Genomic DNA, 23,654 nt, shown 5'->3' on the forward strand with positions numbered 1-23,654 from the left:
TTGCTGAAATTACTTTTCAAAGTAATTCCTAAGAAGTTAAAAGGGGATCTGACACACAATTGTTAAAAAAAAAACATGAACCATTTTAATGAAATATTAATAAAGAAAATTGTCCCTAAAAGTATTTAGATTTGAATACTTAAAAAATAATTGTTGGATTTATTTTTGTTAAGTTAGAGCTATAGGTTAATGAAAAAGTCCCTGCTTTCTATTTTTTTTTATTTCTAGATGTGTGAAAGAGCCTAGTGCCCATCTGAGCATATTACCAGTACCAGTGAACGGCAACTTCTACTGGAAATTAATCTCAAAGCACCTCCCCAATCTAACGGTAATAAATTGGTAACTGTAGGAGAGGGGCTAAAGGGTAACTGGCCCTTTATGCTTGAGGGAACCAAGCTGCATGCCTTCTGGCAAAAACTATTTGAAAAAAAATAACTTTTTCAGTTTTGATTCTTTAACACAGGACTAGCACTACAGAAGACACATCAAATTGATGAATATTTTAAATGAATATGTCGTATCTACTACTAGTCATAAGTGTCTAATTAAAGTCACAAAAAATTATTTGCAGTCTCCGTTTTCCTAGTCTGCATTACTGTTACTCTAGTTTTGCTGGGTGTTTAAACATGCAAGTTAGAAAAAGTGAACTATGTAATGTAGTATATTTGTCACATTTTAGGCAATACAAATTTATGTAGGGGAAGCTGGTCCTCAGGGGTGTGACTGTTACTCAGATACCATAGAACACTACAATGTGAAGGATGGAAACACATCTTTAGTCATGTTAAAACATAATGTAAGACTTTTAGTCACAAGCATTCTGAGAAATGGCAGTGCATTTTCCATCACTGTTTTTTTTTTTTTTAACAAATGCTGTCTCTTGAGTCATACTGAATGTTAGAATACAGATCAATATATTTGACTCATCTTGTCCATTGGGGATAGATTGAGGGTAGTAACATCACGTAACATACATTGTCAATAAGGCTTCTAGGCATAGGTGGTTGGAGGAACAAAGTGTCCCAATTTAACATGTGCTACCTTGCTTTAGGAATAAATTATTGGAACTGTTTTAACTCCTTATAGCCCAGTCCTAAATCTATCATGTATTAGGACACACTAATTCCTTACCCGTCGTTAATAATATTTACTCTCAAGTGCCCAGCAGGTATTGGACTACCAATATTAGGCTGTCAATGGACAGCTGGTATCTTGGAGCAGGGATCAGTACCTTGTTATTTGGATTCTGACTATGTGATTTCTACAATAACAAATCAAAATTAGTAGTTTTGGTGAAACACATAATCCAACTCTAGCTGCAATATTGTTAAAGAGCACCAAAAGAAAAACATATTTGTATATTAAAAAAAAGTTTAAATAGGCTTAAAGCGGACCAATCACCAAAATTTTTACTTTACATAAAAGGTTAGACAACTCTTTCATGTAAAGAAAATAAAAGAATTTTACATTGTCAAGCATGCGCAGAAGGGGCTTTTTCCCCCCTTTAAAAAAACTTGGTTCTGAAGTGGTTAAATATACATAGATTAAAATGTGCAATTGCTGAAGCAAAACACATTATTTTCTCATTGCAATAATGTATAGTGGTTATATACATAAATAGGCAGTGCCAGCCATATCATGCATGATAAACTTATACATATATATATATATATATATATATATATATAAGCAATACAGTACCAGGATGAGAATACAAACCTCCGCTATGGGAAAGAAAAGCAATAATTAATGGAACATATTTGTCACTCTGTGCTGGTAATTCAGATATTCTGCAGGGAGCAATATTCAGACTATTTGTGCAGAGCAATAAAATATAGTAAATAATGAAGAAATGGGATCACAGTATTAATAGCAGCCTAACTCATAGTGCAAACTGAAGAATAATTTCGGATGAAGTATTTTTAATGGTTTAAAATAGGCGCGAGCCGAAACACAATAGGATCTATTTATAAAACACAGAATCTGCCTTTCACCACATTGTCTGGTGAAGAATCAATTACTGTCATCTAAGACAAAGGGCACCTGAAAAATTCCCTACCGGTCAGATTCACTGACTGTATAATTATTTTTTACTATGCTTTCCAGTTGTGGTAATAATTACATGTATCTTATTTGTTATATTTTATAATGTTTTTATTCTTTTTGCAAATATATTATGTATGTATTTTATCCCACACTACCACAATGCAGATTAATGCACAGAACTGACTGCAGTGCATTGTGATTTTATTTTGCAGTGCCATTCATTTTGAACTAGGTACAGCACAGTGAAACACAATACCCTTATCAATTAGGAAACCACAGCACACAGAAGGGAACAAAAAATGGTGCAGGTATCTTATTTTACACACTAACGTTTGCTCACAGCTCATTGGAAATGAACACAACACACTTCAACACACGAAAGTGTGCGTTTATGTAATAACATAACAGTGTGAGTGGAACCCCCAAAATTAATTGATTATTTGAATAAAAATACAATTCACCTGCAAATCACTGCATGCATTTGACCGTGGAAGCAGGGATAGCTCAGCAATATTTGAAGCCTAAACAACATAGAGGACTATAAATTGTTATCATATATTGCCTATAAAGTGTAAAATCAGATTCTGGTGTGAAAAAGATATAATACATGCTTTAATATTTTGGCAGCCTGCTTATGTAAAACAAATTGAGAAGGGCAAGGATTAAAAAGACTTTGTGAGTTGGTTTTATAAATATTATAAGGTGTACCTGAGCAATGTCTCTCAACCAGGGTCCCTGTACAGATTGCTAGGGGTTGCTTGAGCAATGAGCAATTTGTGCTTCCAATCTTTTTGGCTCTCTGTAAGCGTCACATTCTTACTATTGGCTAGCAATGTAAGAAGCAATGTAATTCTTTTCACTGCTCACCACACATGTACTATGAGCTCTGGATATTGTTATTATTGTCAGGGGTTTCATAGAACTGGTGATGTACATAATGGGGTCCCCATGTTAAAAAGGTTGACAAAAACTGCCTTACACTTACATACAAATCATAGCTTCCAACTGTGCTTGGGGTAACACTCCTTAGAAGACACAGAAAGCAATAAGAACTTAACAAAACAAACCCTTTCCTACTTAAAAAAAAAGACTTTTTATATTATCAACTTTATATTGGCATGTTATTTAGCACTGTACAATAAATGTTGTAGGGTATTAACTTGCATACCTAATAGGTACAAATGACCGGAGAGTCACACGTTGTTCAAGGAACCCCTAGCAACCTCTGGGGGAACCCTGGTGACCCATGGCAGCCTAGTTGAGAAACATTGATCTAAGATAAACTTTAATGTCTCCTGTACTATGTATACGCACAGTCTGCCTTTTTCTCCCAGCAACACATTCTAGCCAGGCCTAACAGTATTATTGATTGCTAGGAGACACGCGCTTTATAAATTATGTTCTTTAACAAGTTGCAGAAAAGGTTGGTTGGCAGTTTATGGAAGAGAACATCTTGGTCTCAGACCCTGGTATTCTGCTCCTAATAAAATAATCTCACCTCCTATTGTACAGGCAATTTAATATGTTTATTGCAGAGAAGGTGACACAGCTGCAAATCACAGTTGTGAGATTACAGTTTTGTCAGCTGCAATACCGTCTGCCATTACCCAAGACAACAATTAAAGTAGCAATACTTACAAAACGGCTGCATAAAAACAAAAAGCTAATTTAAATTGTGAGCTAAAGATGAATTAAAACATGACTTAAAACAATTTAGAGGTGATTGGTGAAAACCAATGAAAAGAGAATGAGGCACTGTGGAGTTTATGCTCTTTGCAAACATTCTGCTTTTGTCGCTTAGCGTGGAAATAAACTCATTGGTGGGGGTGAGCTTTTGTCATAATCAGCATGTATGCACAGCACACACCTACCACCTTGTACCCTCCAGTGTTGATGGATCCACAATCATGTAATTGCTGCATCATCTGCAGCCACCATCTCTGTTGCCAACTTTTGGGACCACATTGATCTTCTTTGGGAATTGGATGGCTATTGATGATGTAACTCCTTGTCTCTGGCATCTAGGTCTATTCTCGGCAGTTCAGGGAGTACAGCTGGGACTATACTGTGTGTAGCATTCAATATCCCCCCTCCATTTTGCACTGTAAACAAAACCAGGGGTCAAGGAAAAGTTTTTGGGAAATTTAGACTATTCATGTCTCTCCTTCCAAAAACCTTTTATTCTAAAGAGTTTACTTCTGCTTTGCAATCTCCATATAGCAAAAGCCTAAATCTGATTGGTTGTTATAAGTGACAATTCTAGTTATAGGCTTCTTTTCTTCACATTAATTTTCATTAATCAGCTTTCAAACCCCATGAAAACCAAGTGCCCAACCAAAGTAGGTCTATGATTTAAATTAACATACATCAATATATCATATTCAGTATTAGCAGGTTATATAATTTTGAGTTCAAAAGTATCTTTTTCACAATTAGCAGGAAGTTGACCCTACCTATGTAATAAACAAACGTTCCTTCTTAACATATAAAGTACAGTTACGGATTACACATACAAGCATTATTGGCCCATTTGCAGTGAGTCAACACACACAAATTAATGAGTGGTGTTTTGTATCTTGCGTTAGAGCAGACTATTCATTTTAAATGGGCTGTCAGTACACCACCATGCACATCTGTACTAAGTGGTGCACTTAGACTCGTGTATTGTAATGCCATTATTATTGAACAGCAGCTTACCGCAATACACATATACGCTAGCATTAAGGTGCGTGGTGGTAATGCAGTATTTTTTTTTTTACCCTAAGGAATTTTATAACATTCTATCAGTGAATGAAGACAATATTATGAGTTTAATTACCTTTTGGTTTCGTTTTTCCATGTTTTCTGTTTTAATTAAGCTATTATGCTTAGGTGGTGGGATGTATAACGCGCTAATGACCAAAACAGTTCTTTTATCAGTTCTGACATTAAATTATGCTGTTTCTCAGCTCTGCTCTCTGTTAAGTGACAGAATTATGCAAATATATATGATTTCCTCTTCACAGATAAAATAAGGATCTTTTAGCTCTGGTGCTGCTGTAAAAGATGGTAAGAACTAAAATGATTATGTTAATACCTCAACTGGATTAACCAGAGAAATAGCGCAACATTATAGGGAAACTATACTGGTTTTAGAGTTGTGTGTATATACTTATTCTTATTTTTTTACCAGTTTGCATAAAATTTCTCAAATAAACACATACATAAGCATGAGATCACAGATACAGCACCATTAAAGCGTACCTAAACTCAACAATTTTACTCTACATAAAAGGGTAAACAATTTATATGTAAGGTAAAATTTTTGTTTATTTTTTAAGTGCAACACTCCTTTTTTAGGTGCAACAAAGCCCCTTTAAGTGAATGTGAGTGCAGAGACTCCCAGGATACCTACATCACACATCCTCAAAGGCTCTGGAACTAAGGGGAAACAGGTGCCGATCTCGCGCATGCTTAGTGTGATTGGCTCTCTTTTTTTCCCCTTTGCTGTGGTCTACGTCACCTGACCTCGCAACTTGGCAGTGCGAGATCAGGTGACAAAGAAAGCAGACTGGAAGAGAAGACAGAAGATGGAGGAGGCGACATGGGACCAAATCAAGGGAAGGTCCAGCGCTATCAAGGGATCTGCAGGATTAAAGGTAAATGTGTTTTGTTTTTTTTTCAGTTTAGTTCTGCTTTAAATAATAGCTTTAAGCTATATTAACTTGCTAAGCTTTTTTTGCCTTTTTGTGATTAGAGTTACATAAAAGAATACATAAAAGTCAACTTTTTATAATCCTTTAAAGAACACAAAGAATAAATTCAAAATTCACAATTCACAGTATATTAATGTGGTGGTCAGTGGGAATAGGTTCTCATACATTCCTGGCCAAGGGTAAAAAAAAGCAAAAAGATCACTGTAATTTAAGTTGGTTGGAATCTTTTTTTGCATGGGGCTGCAGCTGTGGCATTTCATGGATGCAATAGTTGTAATTGTAGTTTGAAGATTTGCATTGTGGCCACAGCGGCAGGCACTTGCAAATATGGTTACCCAGGGTGTCGTGTTCCGCACCTTGGGTCAAAAGGAGCTAAGTGTTCTCTACTAAACATGTATATAAACCAGTAAACTGAAGATAAAATACACAATTATAAGGTTAATATGTCATGCATAGTATATATATTTTGAAAAATCATAAAATTAACATTTTTTTACAAATCTGCATCTTTAGCATTTACATTTTTGAAAATCATAAACTGTATAACTGCAAACCAGACAACCATTTTTGCAAACTATAACGATTTGTCATTGATTTTTTTTTGGTTACATATATCCTTTTTTTTGACAAGATACAATGCACAACAATTGGGTTCACTGGTATTATAAGCATACAATCCATTTAATAAATTGACACAACCAGTGCTTCTGGTGCAGTGATATATGTGTTGTCAGAGCAGTGTGATGGCTGCATTTGTCAGCAGGAGACACAATCTGGATCTAGAGGATCTGATACAAAATTATATAATTTATTTTTATATAGTGCTTTACAGTCCATAGTCTCGCTCAGAGGGACTCACAATCTATTGTCCCTATCATAGTTATATCTCATTAAGATGTCTAGGACCAATTTGTGGGGGAGCCAATTTACTTTACCATAAGACTTTTGCATTCTTATGTTGTAGGAAACCTACACAAACATGGAGAAAACATTTAAACACTGATATTGTTCTGGAGGACAATCAAAAATGGACAAGTTACTAGCTACTTAGTTACCATGTTGCCAAATTGTAAATATGTAAGTGATGGAAATAAAAAAGGCAAAGCCTATGGTTTAATGGGACAGGCAGGCGAACAGATACAGATGAAGATAAGGATGCAAGTTTGATTTACCTGCACCACACATACTATTCTGCAAATGGACACTCACCTCACCAAAACAGCTGACCTCACTGTAAACAACACTCTTAAGTATGCCAGTTCATTGAAAGATGGCATGTAATATTTTCTTTTAATAATCTATTTAAAATGAAAACTTGATAAAGTAACATAGTTAAATTTTGCATTTGCTTTCTAGTGTTGCTTTTTGTATTCAACTAAACTGCATAGTTTTTTTCTTGATCTTCCATTGTAGAATATTATCCAAAGACACAAAGCAGTTAGTTTTATAAATGATTTCCTATACCATGTAGACACTGCCTAGATTGGCTTCCTACTCAGCAAAGCAGTTTTTTTTCTCCTACCATGGCATGCCTTTTATTTAATTGTTACTGACTGCTGAGTGCATAATTTGATGTATACTCATACACCCTGTGTGAAAATTACATTGTTTGATGATTCACTCAGGTTCAGGTGGATAATGATGTTAATATGTCCTGACTAACCCCAACAATCGGAACAATACCTTCATTAAAATTGCCTAGATCCTATATGAAGCTGCTTGAAAACTTTGTGATTTTATTATATGCAACATTTCTATAGATAACTAGTTTTAAAATGTCATTGAAAATGTTTCTCTGTGATAATAAAAAAAGATTTATAATGGGAAGTAATCTGTCATTTTGCATTACAAGGAAATATATGATTTTACAGTCAATACTTTTCAGGAAACAACACTTAAAAAAATACTACAATTTATATTTCTAATCATCTAATCATTATATTGCCCTATTAGGTGTTATGCTATGTTTATGGTTCTTAATATAGTAAAGATTTGCTTGCTAGAATTGCACTGGAAATGTTTTCTTAGAAGACATTGTTCTCTGGGTCCTTGTAATATCTTATTCTTGATAGGCGGTGGGGGATGGGTGAATGGCGATAAGTCAGTCTTTTTGTTCTGAAGTGAGGCAGGACTCTCTGGGACAAAAAAACTGACAAATTGTTTCAAGATAACAATAAGAATTAGCCTTTCCTATGATTCCTTGTAATATCTGTATGATTAATAATGTGAAAATTCTTAAGTTAATTACTAAAATGTTTATGTATGGGAGGTCCCACAATGCACTTGTCTAGAATTTTAGAGAAATAGTGACTTGATTATTTATCTCCAAATTGCCTATGGTATAAAGGAACCATATCCTGTTCTAGGAACCAGACACTTAGTGGCCTAGTGAATGTCTTCTGCTGTAGTTCACTTAAGCGCAGCCCACAATCCCAGACGTTCATGGTTAACAATAGCAGTGGAATTATAAGGAATACCAACCCACCCGCAATCCCACCCATCCCACATCATTTTCTTTGTATCATAGGAAATGATGGTATGATGGAAATCATAGTGATGATGTCACAAGGGGCTTTAAAAGCCATTTTTGTAAAAGAACAGATAAGTATATTTACCAAAAAATGCTTAAGGGAATTTAAAATGCTTCAAATGGGGAAAATGAAATAAAACTTTGGAGGTCAGCTTTAAATGAACCTTCAATTTGGCCACCAAGTTGGATCATCAATATTATGCAATGAGGTCCTCATCGGCTGTATTCTTTTGCTTTACCAACTCTGCCCTTTTACTGTGCAATATTCTCTTCTAAATAAGCTTATAAACCCTTTGCTGTGAGAAGTTTTTGCTCCCATCATTATACAAGCTGAGTGCAGGTATTTATAATATCCAAAAATGAATGGAAATACTGCAGACTGTTCTATTTTAGAGCTAAGCTACACATATTCGCTGTGTGTATTGTAGACTACAGGAGTTGACCTATATGTATACATCATATTAATAGCTGATTCATCACTTTTGTTTCCCCTGCAGGTAAATGGATCCAGTAGAAAGAGAATCAAATGATTTTTGAATCGAGGCAATTATGTTCCTCAGACTGAACAAATCTGTGTTTATGAATATGAATATATTTAGCATGAGAATACAAACTAATTTTCCTATCACTACTGACCATCATAGGTTGATACAGATGGTTAAAATATGTACAAATACATGATGATAACAACACAATTTGCCCTATAATCTTATTAATTAATTATTATTAATCTGGTTCAGGTCTTCTAATCATTACACTCAAAAGCTGACAAACTGACGCCAATTTATTTTAAGATGCCTGTACATGCGCAAAACGCTCACTCAACAATCAAACCAGTGTTATGGAGGTCTTTTTTGATGACAATCTAAAGGTTTATGGCAGTCTAAAAGATTACACTAAGTAATACATTTTTTTTTCTTTTAGTTCTATACAAATTGCAAACACACTATCAAAAAAAGTTATATTTGTATGCCTGAAACCTCAATATGAAGAAAGGTTAAGCACTTTTTCTGCCCCAAAGCACTGTGGATTATTGGCACTAAATAATAACTAGCAATTTTATATCAAATGATTATGTAGTATGCTGAATGTGTACTGTTATTACCTAACCCTAAAATGCTAAATTAAATTGGGATAAAATTTGCTCAAAGTGCTAGTGACCTAGTTAGTGCATCATTGTGCTAAGGACATTTATAAACAGACCTGTGTTGTTAAAAAAAACTTGCTGTATATTGGGTACTTTATTTCAGATCCATTGATGTGATAACTGGGTTTCTGTGCTACTCTATGCTATGCAGGCATGGCTGATAGAAAAGGTTACCAGAATGCCTACTATAGCTTTTGAAAAACATCACAGCACACTGATTCGGTACTCCTATCAAGAGCCTGCAGTCCTAAGGCAAGCAGTGGAAGGAGTGCAAATAATAAAAAGTCTTGATGGGTTTATCACCAGATCAATCAATCAAGCATTCAGATCATCCTTCATAATGCCCACATTTCATGCTGAGCCAGAACTAAAATCCAATCAAGGAAAGGGGCAGGTCGGAGGCAATAAGGCTGGGGAGGAAAGGAAAGTGATACTGGATGTTCTCCAACCAGGTAATGATGTTGAACATGTGCAGGAAAATCAGCGTAAACAATTTCAGTACAAAACGAGAACGTGTACAACAAGACGTTCATCTTCTGCTTTATTGACCTTATGTGAACAACATTATCATACCCAGAAAAAAACATGTCCAGTTTATAAGTATTGGCATTAAATTATAAGTAGCCATTCTTTTGTCTTTTATTAATTGTCCCATCAATTATATTGTTGCACCATCAGTGCTAGTGTTATCTCACATCAGAGCTGTATTCATCTGCTGCACTCTATTATGTTGCAGAAGAAAACCTGACAGATGTTCTTCTCAAGTCATTGTGAGACCATATGTGGCAGAAAAAAGATCAATGACATTTGGTTCACACAGGGATTTTTTTGTAAAAGTAGAGGATCTGCCAACATATACTGCAAATAATAGGAACACTACATTTTCCTTCTGGAGGTCAGAATTCAGGATTCATAGCTTTCCTTACAACTAATAATTTTCTGTTAAGGTGATAATCAATAGGATTTCTTTCTAGCTTATTACAAGACACCGGGCTGACATAAGTATTAAGAATAAATACGGCTCAATAGAAGAAATTAAGAGGTATATTTGAAAAGGTTATTAGAGGTAATCAAGTTTTTCACTAGGATAAAGGAACAGATGTACCTACAGAGGTGGGTTGTGAAAGAATCTGCTATGGCTGTCTTTGGCTCAATGCAGAGCCCATCTGCCAACTGAACCATCTATAACTGCCAATAGCACAGTAAAAGAAACCTTCTCTATAGTAATTACACAGCAGTAACAGCAATTAAAACTGGTTGTGGATATGCTCTTTAGCACCCACCTATGCCCATTTAGTACCCATCCTACAATAGCAAGGCTTTAGCTGCATTTGTTGTTACAATCTCATCTAAAAACTCATTAAAAATTCAGACTGGTTCTCACTAACCCATGGGGTTACATACCTTACATTATGTGCATCTTCGATATTAGTATCTTAGGAAGGCCAAGGCCCTACTCTTTGAAGTGTATCTTCCCCAAATTTTATTTCATCACCTTTTCCAGCTCTGCCTTCCTAATAAAACAAAACTCAAGTATCTTGATTGTTGCAACCTCCAATTTCCTATTCCTAACATAGCATTAGGTTAGCCTTTCTGCTGGTACACCTAAAATGTGTTTTTTAAATACCCCAGGAGGTTTCAGAGCAGTGTTCTCGCAGGCAGCTGATCTCCTGCATGTATAGTAGAGGTGTTTGGGATATAAAATAATCAAACCAGAAACCAGTCAAATCAATGAAGAAATTTGACCAGATTTGGAGATTCCAAGCCTGAATTCATACCATATATTTTTAATAAGTCCCACTATACCTGTCCATGAAAGCCAGGCCAGCTATTGGTTAATGACAGCTGTCATCATCCGCAAGCCTACTATACCTGTCAATGACATTTATTACCAGGTATTCATATTAACCATATTCTACTTATTTGCAAGATAAGTACCATTTATACTCTTATTCCTATGCTTTTTGAAACATTGCATTCCTCATTTCTTCATGGTAATGATTTGAGATAAGCAAATAATATAGATTTTTTTTATGTACATTATTACTTTAAATCTGGCTCTAATGGCATTTATTGGTATTTCTATGCCTGGTATGATCCTAACTATACACAACTTGACACATACCTATGATTAGATACAATACTTCCTAACACTGAATAGTGCAGTCTTTTTATCCAAAGATAAACAGACTTTAAAACTATCAATCAAGCGAGCACAATGCCTTGCTTTTATTTCACTTGGTATGTTCACTGTTCTATTCAGAGAAGCACGACAAAGATATATCTGTGGCAAAGCATAACTATGCTTCCCTCTAATTGGAAAATAAAGCATATGTCTGTATGTGAGACAGATGTAATTTCAGGTTCACTGGAGAGCAGGGCTCAGGCTGTTTCATTTAAAAACAATGCGCTGCAGATATGAAAAACAACCTAAAGAGAACCTGTGAGGACAGAAATGTGGGAGCTGCCATTGTTCTCTTGTTTATAGGATGTAGGCTCTGGGCTGTCATCCTAATCCTACCTACAATACCCAACAAAACATTAACCAGGCAAGAACAAACAGTTAGCAACTAAAATCTGAAAAGTCTAAAATATGATGATATATAAGGTTAGAAAGTATTCCTCTGGCTGAAGCAACAGATATATTTTTGGTATTTCATATGTAAAGCATGCTTACTTTGTAGAAAGCTATTTAACATTATATATTGTTTTGAGGAAATATTTTTGTATTTTAAATTTGTTAAATACTTCCATATTATATAGTTATATATTTCATATTGGCTTATAACATGGTTGGATTGGGTATATGCATAACGGGCCTGATTTATTAAAGATCTCCAAAACTGGAGACGGTGGACTACTATATATATATATATATATATATATATATATATATACATATATATATAATATACTCATGGGTAAACCTGGGTGATCCAGCAAACCTTGAAGAGATCCAGTTTGTCAACTATTAGCAATCTATATTTAGCAATCCATTTCAGGTTTGCAAGATCACCCATGGTGGTCTAGTCCAGCGGTTGCCAACCAGTGGTCCGCGAGAAAATGTTGGGGGTTCGCGGCTCTAGTCAGTGCTCCCTCAAGCAGGATCAGGAGAAGGACCCCGCTGGGAGACGCACCGGCCAGAGCCGCGGACCAGGTCCCCCAAGCAGTTCCCAGGCTCAGGGAGGTGAGCAGGCTGTGTCTCTGCACACAACCCGCCCATTCACCAATTGCAGGCTGAGATCTGCGATGGGGGAGTGGGCAGGGTAATGTCATAATGACATCTTTCTAGGAGAGGTTTCTCCCCCTTTGAGTGACACCCAGCTTCCTGTGCATGCGCGGTCGGGTGCCGGTGATTTTAGTAGTCCGCGGAACCAAAAAGGTTGGCGACCATTGGTCTAGGCTATGTTTTCCAGTATTGGGAGCTTTAATATCAGACACATTGTGTATATTTTCATTTTGTTATTTAACCAATTATATTTATATTATATATATATATATATATATATATATATATATATATATATCTGATCCCTAAAAATAAAAGCTCATACCTCATCAATACAACAAGTGTCTGTTGGCATTCCAAGGCACTAGATGATGGAGTCATAGCTTTACAATTGACCATCTTTAAATGGGCACCGGTCCTGGTTTCTAGGATTATATGCTTCTTTTATCCTTTCTTTAAAGTAACCCTGATTAGACATTTATTAACGAGAAAGACCAAAAAGTGAGAACACATCACTAAAACACATTCACACAAAATTTGGACTTTTTTTGATTTATGTTGCCAATAATCTAGTTTTCATTATTATGTTGTCACATATTTTACTTTCTACATTAAATTATTCCACTAACAAGATTTCACCCACATTACTTGTTTATAGGGCTGCTAGTGAACCTTTAGCCTGTGTGTTATTCATATTTCTCTTTGAAACAGTTTCACAGATCAACAAGGATGGCCCAGAAGTTCATCAAACCATTCCTAATTGAATTCAACAGGCACATCTACATTCCTGTTCACTTACTTCATTTCCAGGCTTTACAATGGTTTTCTCACAGTGAAATCATCATATTTTGCTGCACTTACAGTTTTTTTTATAAGAATTAACACTCTCAATATTTCCCATGTTGTAGAGTTAGAATCTGGAATTAAAATTGGCTTAACATGGATTTTAATGTTGCCTTCTACCACATATTTGAAGGCAAACTTTGTATTTATTTTTCTTTTTTTTTTAGAGAAGGCATGGATGGTTAAATGCTCTAATTTCATATCATTTCCCAAAGACACAAGAATTAAGTGAAAGGTAACAGGGTTTTATTTGGAGTACAAGCCACATGGATGGGTGTGGGGCCTTTCTACACAGGCATGACAAACCCCGTGTCCAGTTACCGTCCCACGGCATACCTATATTAACGCAGAGCGTGTCCAGGAAAAATAATACAAGCCTGTCTATTGAATGTACAAAGATGGAGCAGCACAGTGATTGACATATTTCTGCTCTCTCCAGGTGACTTCAAGTGCAGCTCTTCCCTTGCCCGGGCCCTGTTCAACTGGAAACTACATGACAGCAAGAACAAATCAAAATCTTACACACTCCGTTCTTGCATTTTTATATTTACTTATATAGTGGAGCTCAGTCTTAAAGTTATTCCATCAGAAATTTCAGATTCATTCATTTAGTTGGATTTGTAAAATAATCCATAATTATGGGAGCAATAAAAATATAAGCCCTATGACATATCGTGGGCTTAGTACATTGGGGTTTAGGTTTCTCGTTCTGGGTAATATGCACCCAACATGTCCTAAGTTATGAGATCTTAATACACAGAAGAATCCACAACGGGATTTGCATCCACTTATTTCCAAATGTCTGGCAGAATGTTGTAGAAGGTCATCAAGAGCATGAAATTACCAAACTGCATTTGATATACCAAAAGCAAATGGAACAAATAAGATCAGAGAATTTACATACCCCATGGCAAATAATATCCTAGGGATACGTACTATGCATAAGTAATTTAACTGGTAAAAAAAGAATACAGTCAAGCCAGCCACGCTAAGCAGCCATGATAAAGAACACTGTAACAGTATACATTAGAGATAACCACTGTATTCGGCTAGATACTAAACATGGATTTTTTTTGCACTACATGGAAACCATGTATCAGAATTATCTAACCATTTAAAATGTGACCGAAATCATTTTAGCACATTCACAGCTACTAAAAGATAATTGTGCATCAACCTAGCAGATTGTTCTTTCATGTAAATATGAAAACAATGTTGGAAAGCTATGGCAGAAACCGGATATACCTTAAGGACTGAAGGAAAAGATTATACGGCATGCTAACATTACATCGAGTGCAGCTGGTCAATTTACTAAGGCGCAGTGTAATAATTACTAGTTAGGTAATTTTGCGTCACTTCATCAAGCTTATTCAGTTCAGCAACAAAAAGTACATTGTTGTAAGGCAGTAAGTCATAGCCAATGCCCATATTGTGTTTGAGATAAACCTCAATCTGACTAAATGTTATGGGTTACTAAACTGTGCACATTATCAATGTTCCCTGCACTTCTTTACTGCATAAATGTGTTCCATATTTTAATATTTAATACCCTTCTAAACTAAACACAAGGCATCCAGTTGCAGACAGGGAACACAGCCCAAAACGGTCTTATATTCTTAATCCAGGCAGAGTTGTCCCCTAGCATCCCTCCCCCACCGTTGTCCTATGTTGGAACACAAGGCCCTGAACCCAGCAGTGTACAGTCTACATATACAATGGGATGAATGTATGACGATATGCTATACCCATCCAAAATGTGCTATTTCACATTAAATAGTATTGGTCCACTGAATGGTTTGCCTATTACCAGTATCTGCCCTTTGAATATGTTGGTATTAGAAAAAAAGATTTGAGACATATGTAGACATTCAGACAGCAGAAGAACATTGCAATTTGCACCTTTACATAGGACTCATTGATGTTTACACTGCTCACTTCAAAGTGTTTGGCAAGGTAAATGTCTACACTGAGCTAGTTGTAAAGGTACACAGCAGGTAGCATTTCCATTTGCTGGTGGTTACCCTTGACAAATGTCAGCCAATAATAATACTGTCCACTGTGTACCTTAACAATGAGCTTACAGTTGATGTTTAAGGCAAGGTTCAGCACATTTAGAACATTCACCAAATCTGTAACAAATCCAGCTTGGGCAGATTTGTTTACGGCTATTTATAAAACGCAGTAATCTGATTCAACTAATTGTAATTCTGCTATGGCTAACATGCATTTTAATGTATTTCATTGTTGGATTAACAATATTTTACTGGGTAAAACCACTTATATTGGTGACTAAAAAAATGTTTTGTTTAGAGATCAAGGTAGTAAAAAAAATAAAAAAAAAAAAAAAAATAATTTTAGAACAAGTTTTGGAATCAAATTATAAATACATAACATAAAAGCATTTCGCACCACATACGATTGTAAAGTGTTTGATACTTAAATTGATTTTTTGGAAATACAATAAGCTCTGCTAGATATGCCTGAGGCATCCAGTTAACACTTCAGTTTGACATAGTCTTTGTCTAATGCAAAATCAAAGCCTGAGGAGTAAATCTCATTGTGTGTAAAAAGCCTAGATGCCATGCCTGGCAGGAGTGTATATATATCAATGTCACCTAGATGGCAAAGAACCTGGAGGGTTTGCTCAGATTTGTGTTAAATGTTAGGCACCAGGCAGGACAGTTAAAGTTATGCACTGAGAGTATATGTAGGTAGGAGCCAAGGACTTAGAGAAAGGAAACAAGAATGGTGGGCCAGGCATCAAGTAATGCCGGTTATAGTTAGGGACTAGGCAGGAGGGTTAAGCATAGGCATTAAGCAGGTAGTTTAGGGTTAGGTGGTAAGTAGGAATGAGTTGGAGAAATTAACCAATAATGGTGGCATTAAGAAGGGAGGGTTAAGATTAGGGACTAAGCATGAAGGTTTATCTTAGGCATTAGGTAGGTAGGTTAGGTGGTAAGTAGGAAGAAGTTTGAGAAATTAACCAATAATGGTGGCATTAAGGAGGGAGGGTTAGGTTTAGGGACTAAGCAGGAGGGTTAAGCTTAGGCATTAGGTAGGTAGGTTAGGTGGTAAGTAGGAAGCAGTTAGAGAAATTAACCAATAATGGTGGCATTAAGGAGGAAGGGTTAGGTTTAGGGACTAAGCAGGAAGGTTAAGCTTAGGCAGGTAAGTTAGGTGGTATATAGGAACGAGAGAAATTATACAATAATTGTGGGTTAGGCATTAAGGAGGGAGGGTTAGAATTAGGGACTAGGCAGGAGGGTTAAGTTTAACCATCAAGTAGGAGGGAGCTTGAGAAAGGTACCAAGAATGGTGGACTAGGCATCAAACTAGGTGGATTAGGCATTAGGCAGAACTGTTAAGCTTAGACATTAAGCAGGTAGGTTGGCGTATGGGGGCAAAAATTAGGGTGTTGGAGAAAGAAGCCAGGAATGTTGGGCTAGGCATAAAGAAATGAGTTAGAGTCGGGCACTAGGCAGGAGGGTTAGGCTTAGGCATTAGTAAGGTAGGTTAGGGTAAGGTGGCAAGAAGGAAAGGGTTACAGAAAGGAGCCAAGAATGGTGAGCTAGGCATCATGCAAGAAGAGTTAGGGTTGGGCACTAGGCAGGAAGTGTAAGCTTAGGTGTTAGGTAGGTAGGGTTTAGTGGCACTTGTGAAGAGGGTTAGAGAATGAACCACCAAAAGGCACCAAGCTAGGGGTTAAGATCAGAAGGTTGAAGGCAGCACAATCTGGTACAGTGGGCTACGTGGGCTATTTAATAAAGCTCTCCAAGGCTGGAGAGGATGCACTTTCATCAGTGAAGCTGGGTGGTTCAGCAAACCTGGAATGGATTTCTTAAAAGTCATTCGCTATTTGTTAGCAAATGTTTTGAATCCTGGACCAGATCCATTCCAGGTTTGCTGGGTCACCCAGCTTTACTGATGAAGTGAATCCTCTCCAGCCTTTGGAGAGTTTTAATAAATCAGGCCCAGTGTTTCTCAACTTTTTTAACATTAAAGAACACTCTTCAGGGAACCCCCGCTATAAAATTACTATATACACAGCTCAAAGAACCCTGGTTGAGATACACTGATCTAATGGGACACCTGAACAACCACAGCATGCAGAATGTTTGTGAATGATTAATATGACTTGTGAAAAGGTCAGACAGTAGTAAAGTGTGATCACTGAAAAGGTTAACTAGAATGCAATCCTCTTACTGCATTGAAATGTGCATGTGTGGGGGTGGAGACAAGTGACAGCAGATTGTTTATTCTCCTCAACAAATCACAATGACAGATGTAATCTTTCTACAGCAGTACTCAGCCCATTGTGCTGCCATTTGGCCTAAATTTCTTTCTAGTCAACTCTTCAGAGGACAAAAAGGGGGATTTCACTACAGTGATGCCACTATAATAAAGGATTATATTTACTTACAGTAGATCTTCAGAGCAATGCTAGATACCAGTATTATTTCACGTGCGGGTGCAGATTTATACAGATGACACCTTCATAAAACAGTTGACAAATATATACAGTATCACATCAAACTTCTCTATATTATACCAGATCTAGACAGGAGAACCTGAGATTGTAGTTTACAGCAGAATTTATCTAATCCCAGCAAAAACACCTTACCAAAATGTTATAAAAAGTTCAGCACAGGTTTCAAGTAGCATAAACACAAATGATTTAGTAAATAAATATTTATATTTAGAGTTAAAATATATAGAGATACATAACAAAATTTAAAAATAAATAAAAATAATAAAATAAATGCATAAAAATTATAATATAAAATACCTAACCTTTTATGCACATAATAACTGAAATAAAATATACTTGTTTAAACTACACATGACCTTGACATACAATGCCATATATTAAAAGGTAATATAATATCACTTAAAAGTTTTCAGTAGTCATTTTTATTATTTTTTGAAGTGAGATATAACTGAAAAAGGTAATAAAGTAACAAAAATATTTAAATAAACTCATATTTAAATATTTTTATTTAATAATTAATGACTTACATTTTTAATTATAGTAAAAAAAAATAATGATGTGCTGAAGATTTGATATTAAACATTTAGATGTGGTTGGCGGGTGTTATGGTCAGTACATAGCCCATGTCAATGCACTGGATGTACAGCTATGCAGCCTTGCAGCATCTCGACCTTGTGCTGCTGTTCCTCCACCATGCACTCCCTCCCACCATTCCTAGTAGTTTCTATTTGTGCAGCCTTGCAATAGCTTTCTCTGCATTGTATGTAACCCTTAGGCTGCTGAACAGATCCACACACACACCTTCATCATGAATCCATTGACACCAGGAAGATTGCAAGCTGTCAACTGTACCATGATCAATGCATGCAAGAGGTCACACACATGTTCACAAATCCCCAGTACAACATGTAAATGCAATGATACATAAGCACTAGTAATTGTCATTTAATCAGAGGGCCTTTCAATGCAATGCACACTAGTATCATCCTTCTCTGCATTTCTGTAGGGTAGTGCACATCCTCTGCATCCCCCATCACTCATACAGATGAACAAGCATGGAGGTGTTAGGTATCTCTTACCTTTTCCTGAGCCCTGCTCAACCTTTTTTGGACATTCTTTGCAAAGACGCCTGTTTTCATATCAGCCATGGCTGCTGGTCCAGGGAGGCAAGTGAGAGGGATCAGATGGAGCCTGGAGGCTGAGAGAGAATGAGAAGGGAGGGGAGGGGAAGAGGAGGAGTTCCAGCACCAGGAGAGGAAAAGACACTGATGGGGGATAGTATAATGAGAGAAACAAGACAATTAGGAGGAAGACAGAGAATGGACAATTAACTGAAGAACAAACATACATTGTATTGCTTCCTAAAGTAAAATGCTGGGGCTTTATGACTATTGCTGCATTCAGAAGAAACATCTGATAAATTGGATCTAATAAAAATAAACAACCTGTGAATGTATATGTGTGTTTATATGGTATTGTACTGTGGTACCTGTAAAGGGTTATCCAGATGAGCCATGTTAGTGTGCATTGGATGGGGATCTGCTGCTGTCCATGGTGCTGAACTGGCTGATTGAGGAATCCCAATGTAGTCTGTTCCTCCCCAATTAGTATTCAGCAAGAAGAGTCCTATCTAGTAGGCTGCCTCTAGATTCCTAATGAAATGTGCTAATGAAATTACTGGTATAGATCCACCACTTGGCAATGTGCACCACCGGGATGGGCTGAAATTGCTTCTTAATGCATGGGCTTTCATTATTGCTAGATAGTTTTACCTGATACCATTTATTATGGTTTGTGTGTAGTAAACACTCTGGATGTAAATGACTATTTATTTACAAATGTGATATGTACTCTGGACAAGAGGTTTTGATACTATCTTGGAATCATTGTAATCTAGTAATGTAATCTAGTGTGCAAATTATATATTGGTGGCTCATGTGTATTAAAATCCCCAGCAGAGCTCAGATCCTGGTGAACCAGCACTAGACATCACCTTCACATTCTAATGATTTATGACTTATGTGCCAAGATCTAGAAGGGGTTACAGAGAGGAGGATTATAATACTCTGTGGAACTACAAGTACCATAATGTATGATTGTTCCACAAATTCTGTAGATCTCTTTATATTTTTGCATTTGTCATTCCATTGTATACCAAAGTATACATCAAGGTATAAATTTACACTTACAAATGTCAGGGTGTAAGCAGAATACCAGAAACAAGTGTAAAATGTGACATTTTCTAAGACTAGTGAATGCTTGCAACAGACTTTGAGGGGAGGTAAAGAATCGACCACAAGTCAGTTTAAGCATGTTTGGAATGAACCTTCTGAAAATAGAAAGGAAAATTATGAAAGTATAGGTGCCATTTTTTGGAAAAATATATATTCTTTTTTTTTTATGTACAGGGGCCTTCAGGGGCAAAGAAAGTTCTGATAGATGGGAAGGTTGCAGTGGGGTTAGTGCTTCCTTACGCCCCAGAACCTTGCCTGTGGCCACTCATAGAGAATGAATGGGAGTAGCCACAACTGTCTGCTTTAGCATCTCTGTTTTCTGCTCCATGCTACTTGAATGGAGGTGAAAATGCTGACTTATTGTCTAATAAATAAACTGAATGTTAATTGGTAGAGATGGTTTTAGACAAAATAGGGCTCTGAGCTAATATGAAGTGGGAGCCTCAAATGCATAGCATCACCCTGCACCCGTGACATATTTTAAATATCTCCAGAAAAGGTGAAGTAGAAAGCTGTGCTAATGAAAGAGGAAGTCTCTTTACTAAACCAGGACATAAAGGTGTTATCTGCTTGAATGTGCAATATGACAGAATTGCATACATCACAAGACTGGCTGTATAGAATTACAAATCTTGTAACAGGTAGAACAACATATATATATATGTTTAGATATATATACAGAATATATATATATGTTTAGATATATATACATAATATATATTATATATGTTTAGATATATATACAGAATATATATATATATATATATATATATGTTTAGAATATATATATATTCATTATATATATATATATATAAACGTTGATATGGTAATATTGGGAAATATTGTGTAAAATTGTTGTACAATTGTGAAGTTTACCATTTATTAACAAACATTCAATAAAGCACACAATGCCATCAGGGGACTGGCCACAATCACATCAATGCAGCTCACATCAGCCTTGTCTGCTGTAAATTCGGATCCATAAAGACAAAAACAGAAGAATGCATATGAAATAAAAATGCTGGAAGGCTTTTATTGAGGCTTTACAGGCTTGCATAGTGACAAAAGCCCAGGTGCTTTTCCTGCAGCAGAATATGTTATATTTGTGTGTGCCATAGCTAGAACATTGATAACAACTGAGACACAAAATATATTTTCAACATACCATCATATTCTAAATAAAAGCCTCCCTTTACTTTCATTGCATATGCATTTTTTTTTATTAAAAAGGTGCATTGCCCATACATTCCATATAAGATACATTCCATATAAGAAAAATACATTATTGATATAGAAGAAATTATTAGAACAGTGAGCATCCATCACAGTCAGGCAGACATGAAGCCATTGCCTATTTATTAGTCACATCTGTACTTAAAATTCTTTCTTCATCTAGGTCAAACGTCTTCACTTGGTAATGTACTTTTTACACTAAACTACCTAGTGTAAATCTATACTCAAATTTTTAGATTTATGTTTGATAAAACTGGACTGGAATACAACTTTTGTTGGGTTGCACAGGTTCCTAACAATTCTGGGGATGAACACTAATTCAGACCACTCATAATGAATAAATCTATAAACTTTACACGTACAATATATATTCCATGGCAGCTCGGATGACATCCAAACTTTTGAAATAAAATGTTTACACATACATCCAAGAAACAGGACTTTTAAGGCATTTTCTAAAACAAAAGAAAACTTTTAATTACACATTTAAAAAGATAAAACATAAAAACAGACCTATCTAGTAGTGTTTCAAATACATCGATTGCATCACTAGTACATAGTCTTATATACATATAGCATTCTCACATAGTCTCATAACAGTACAACAGTTTTAACACGTTTCGTGGCTATATCCGCTTCTTCAGGAAACAATGTTTTGAGACCTATGATATAACAAATGTATAACAAAGGTATAGTCAAAAATACTTAAGAAAGCTTACCAAAAAGCCAAATTTTTATCCCGTATACAAGCCTTATTTAGAAATTGAGATAATAAAACAGAAAAGAGAGTCAATACAATCACTAGGTACTCTAAAAATCACACTAGCCTTAGGGCTATCGTTGAAAAGTTTTGGCCTCTCTTAAAAGCGGATCCTGATATCAGCAAACACATCCCTGATTACCTGCAGATTACCTGTAGGAAATTGCCATCCTTGAAAGTCATTTCAAAATCAAAGACTGTAAGGTATTAGATAGGAAAGATGTGAGTACATTCCCATGTACAAACTGCAATCAATGCAAATAGATATACCTGGAAAAAGATCCCTTTAAGATACCCATCAAATACACTCCCTGTCTCTGTTTGAATTGCGAATCGATGGGTGGTATTTATTTAGCTTTCTGCAGCAGTGGCAAGTTCTACATTGGAAAGACTAAGAGAAATTCTAGAAAAACAATATACGAACATGTATATAATGTCACCAGCGGTAAAATTATTACACCACTGAGTTTCCATATGGGTTCATGCCACAACTATAATGCTAATGAACCCAAATTCATCACCCTCAACCAAGTATACCCTAATGAGAGGGGTGGTCATTTTGACAACGAACTTTTAAAATAAGAAACAAAATGGTACTTTCAAATGAAGGCCACGGATTATCCAGGACTTAATTAAATCATCAGCTTTAAACCCTTTTTAGAATAATAACAAGGGGGTTGTGACCAAAAAGATTTGAAATAGACAGCATTTTTTTTTAGTTTGAAGTTAATTGTATAAAATGTAAATAAGTTTTCGATATATTTGTATGATGTGCTATATTTGTGGTAGACATAGGTTTAGACATACAGTGTTTTTAGAGTTTTTGGCATGGCCACTGCAGAAGTGTGGGTGTGCCAGTTGGATATTGTATATTAGATATTGGGGGTTAATCATATGAAATTATTTGGGCTTGATGAGTTTTTATATACGTAGCTTTGCTAGTATCATTGTCACTATTGTAGTGCATGAGAGTTTATATACATGATTTCCTTTTTACTAGAAAGTCAAACACAGTTTCAACTGGACCAGATATAATGCAAAATATTTATTAGGTGCACCTGCTTTCAACCTTCATTCTACCCTGGGAGCTGTGTCTGGCCCTGCTGCCTGCCCCCCTTCTGTGAACTCACAGAATACACTCACAAAAATATAAACTGTGATCCATTTGTTATATCATAGGTCTCAAAACATTGTTTCCTGAAGAAGCAATATAGCTGCGCAATTCGTCGAATCTGTTGTACTGTTATGAGACTATGTGAGAATGCTAAATGTATAGTAGAATATGTCCTGATGATGCATTCTATGTATTTGATACATTACTAGATAGGTCTGTTTTTATGTTTTATCTTGTTAAATGTAAAAATAAAAGTTTTATTTTAGAAAATGCCTTAAAAGTCCCATTTCTTGGATGTATAATGTAAAGACTGTCTATGATAAACGTAAACTGA

General features: G+C 35.9%; 1 protein-coding gene across 8 annotated transcripts in view; it reads right to left on the reverse strand.

Annotated features, from left to right (window-relative positions):
* Window positions 1-19,204, reverse strand: part of AMPH (amphiphysin) — a 99,274-nt gene extending 80,070 nt beyond the window's left edge. For 5 of the 8 annotated variants that reach the window (XM_072412213.1, XM_072412212.1, XM_072412215.1 and 2 more), the window contains exon 1: window positions 19,059-19,204. In XM_072412213.1, coding sequence (XP_072268314.1) covers window positions 19,059-19,127 — 69 coding nt within the window. In that variant the 5' untranslated portion in view covers window positions 19,128-19,204. The remainder of the gene's footprint in view (window positions 1-19,058) is intronic. The other 3 variants (XM_072412218.1, XM_072412217.1, XM_072412216.1) reach the window with 1 other exon arrangement.
* Between the last annotated feature and the right edge of the window lie 4,450 nt (window positions 19,205-23,654).

Source organism: Pyxicephalus adspersus, chromosome 5, assembly GCF_032062135.1.
Source record: "Pyxicephalus adspersus chromosome 5, UCB_Pads_2.0, whole genome shotgun sequence".
Classification (NCBI taxonomy): Eukaryota; Metazoa; Chordata; class Amphibia; order Anura; family Pyxicephalidae; genus Pyxicephalus; species Pyxicephalus adspersus.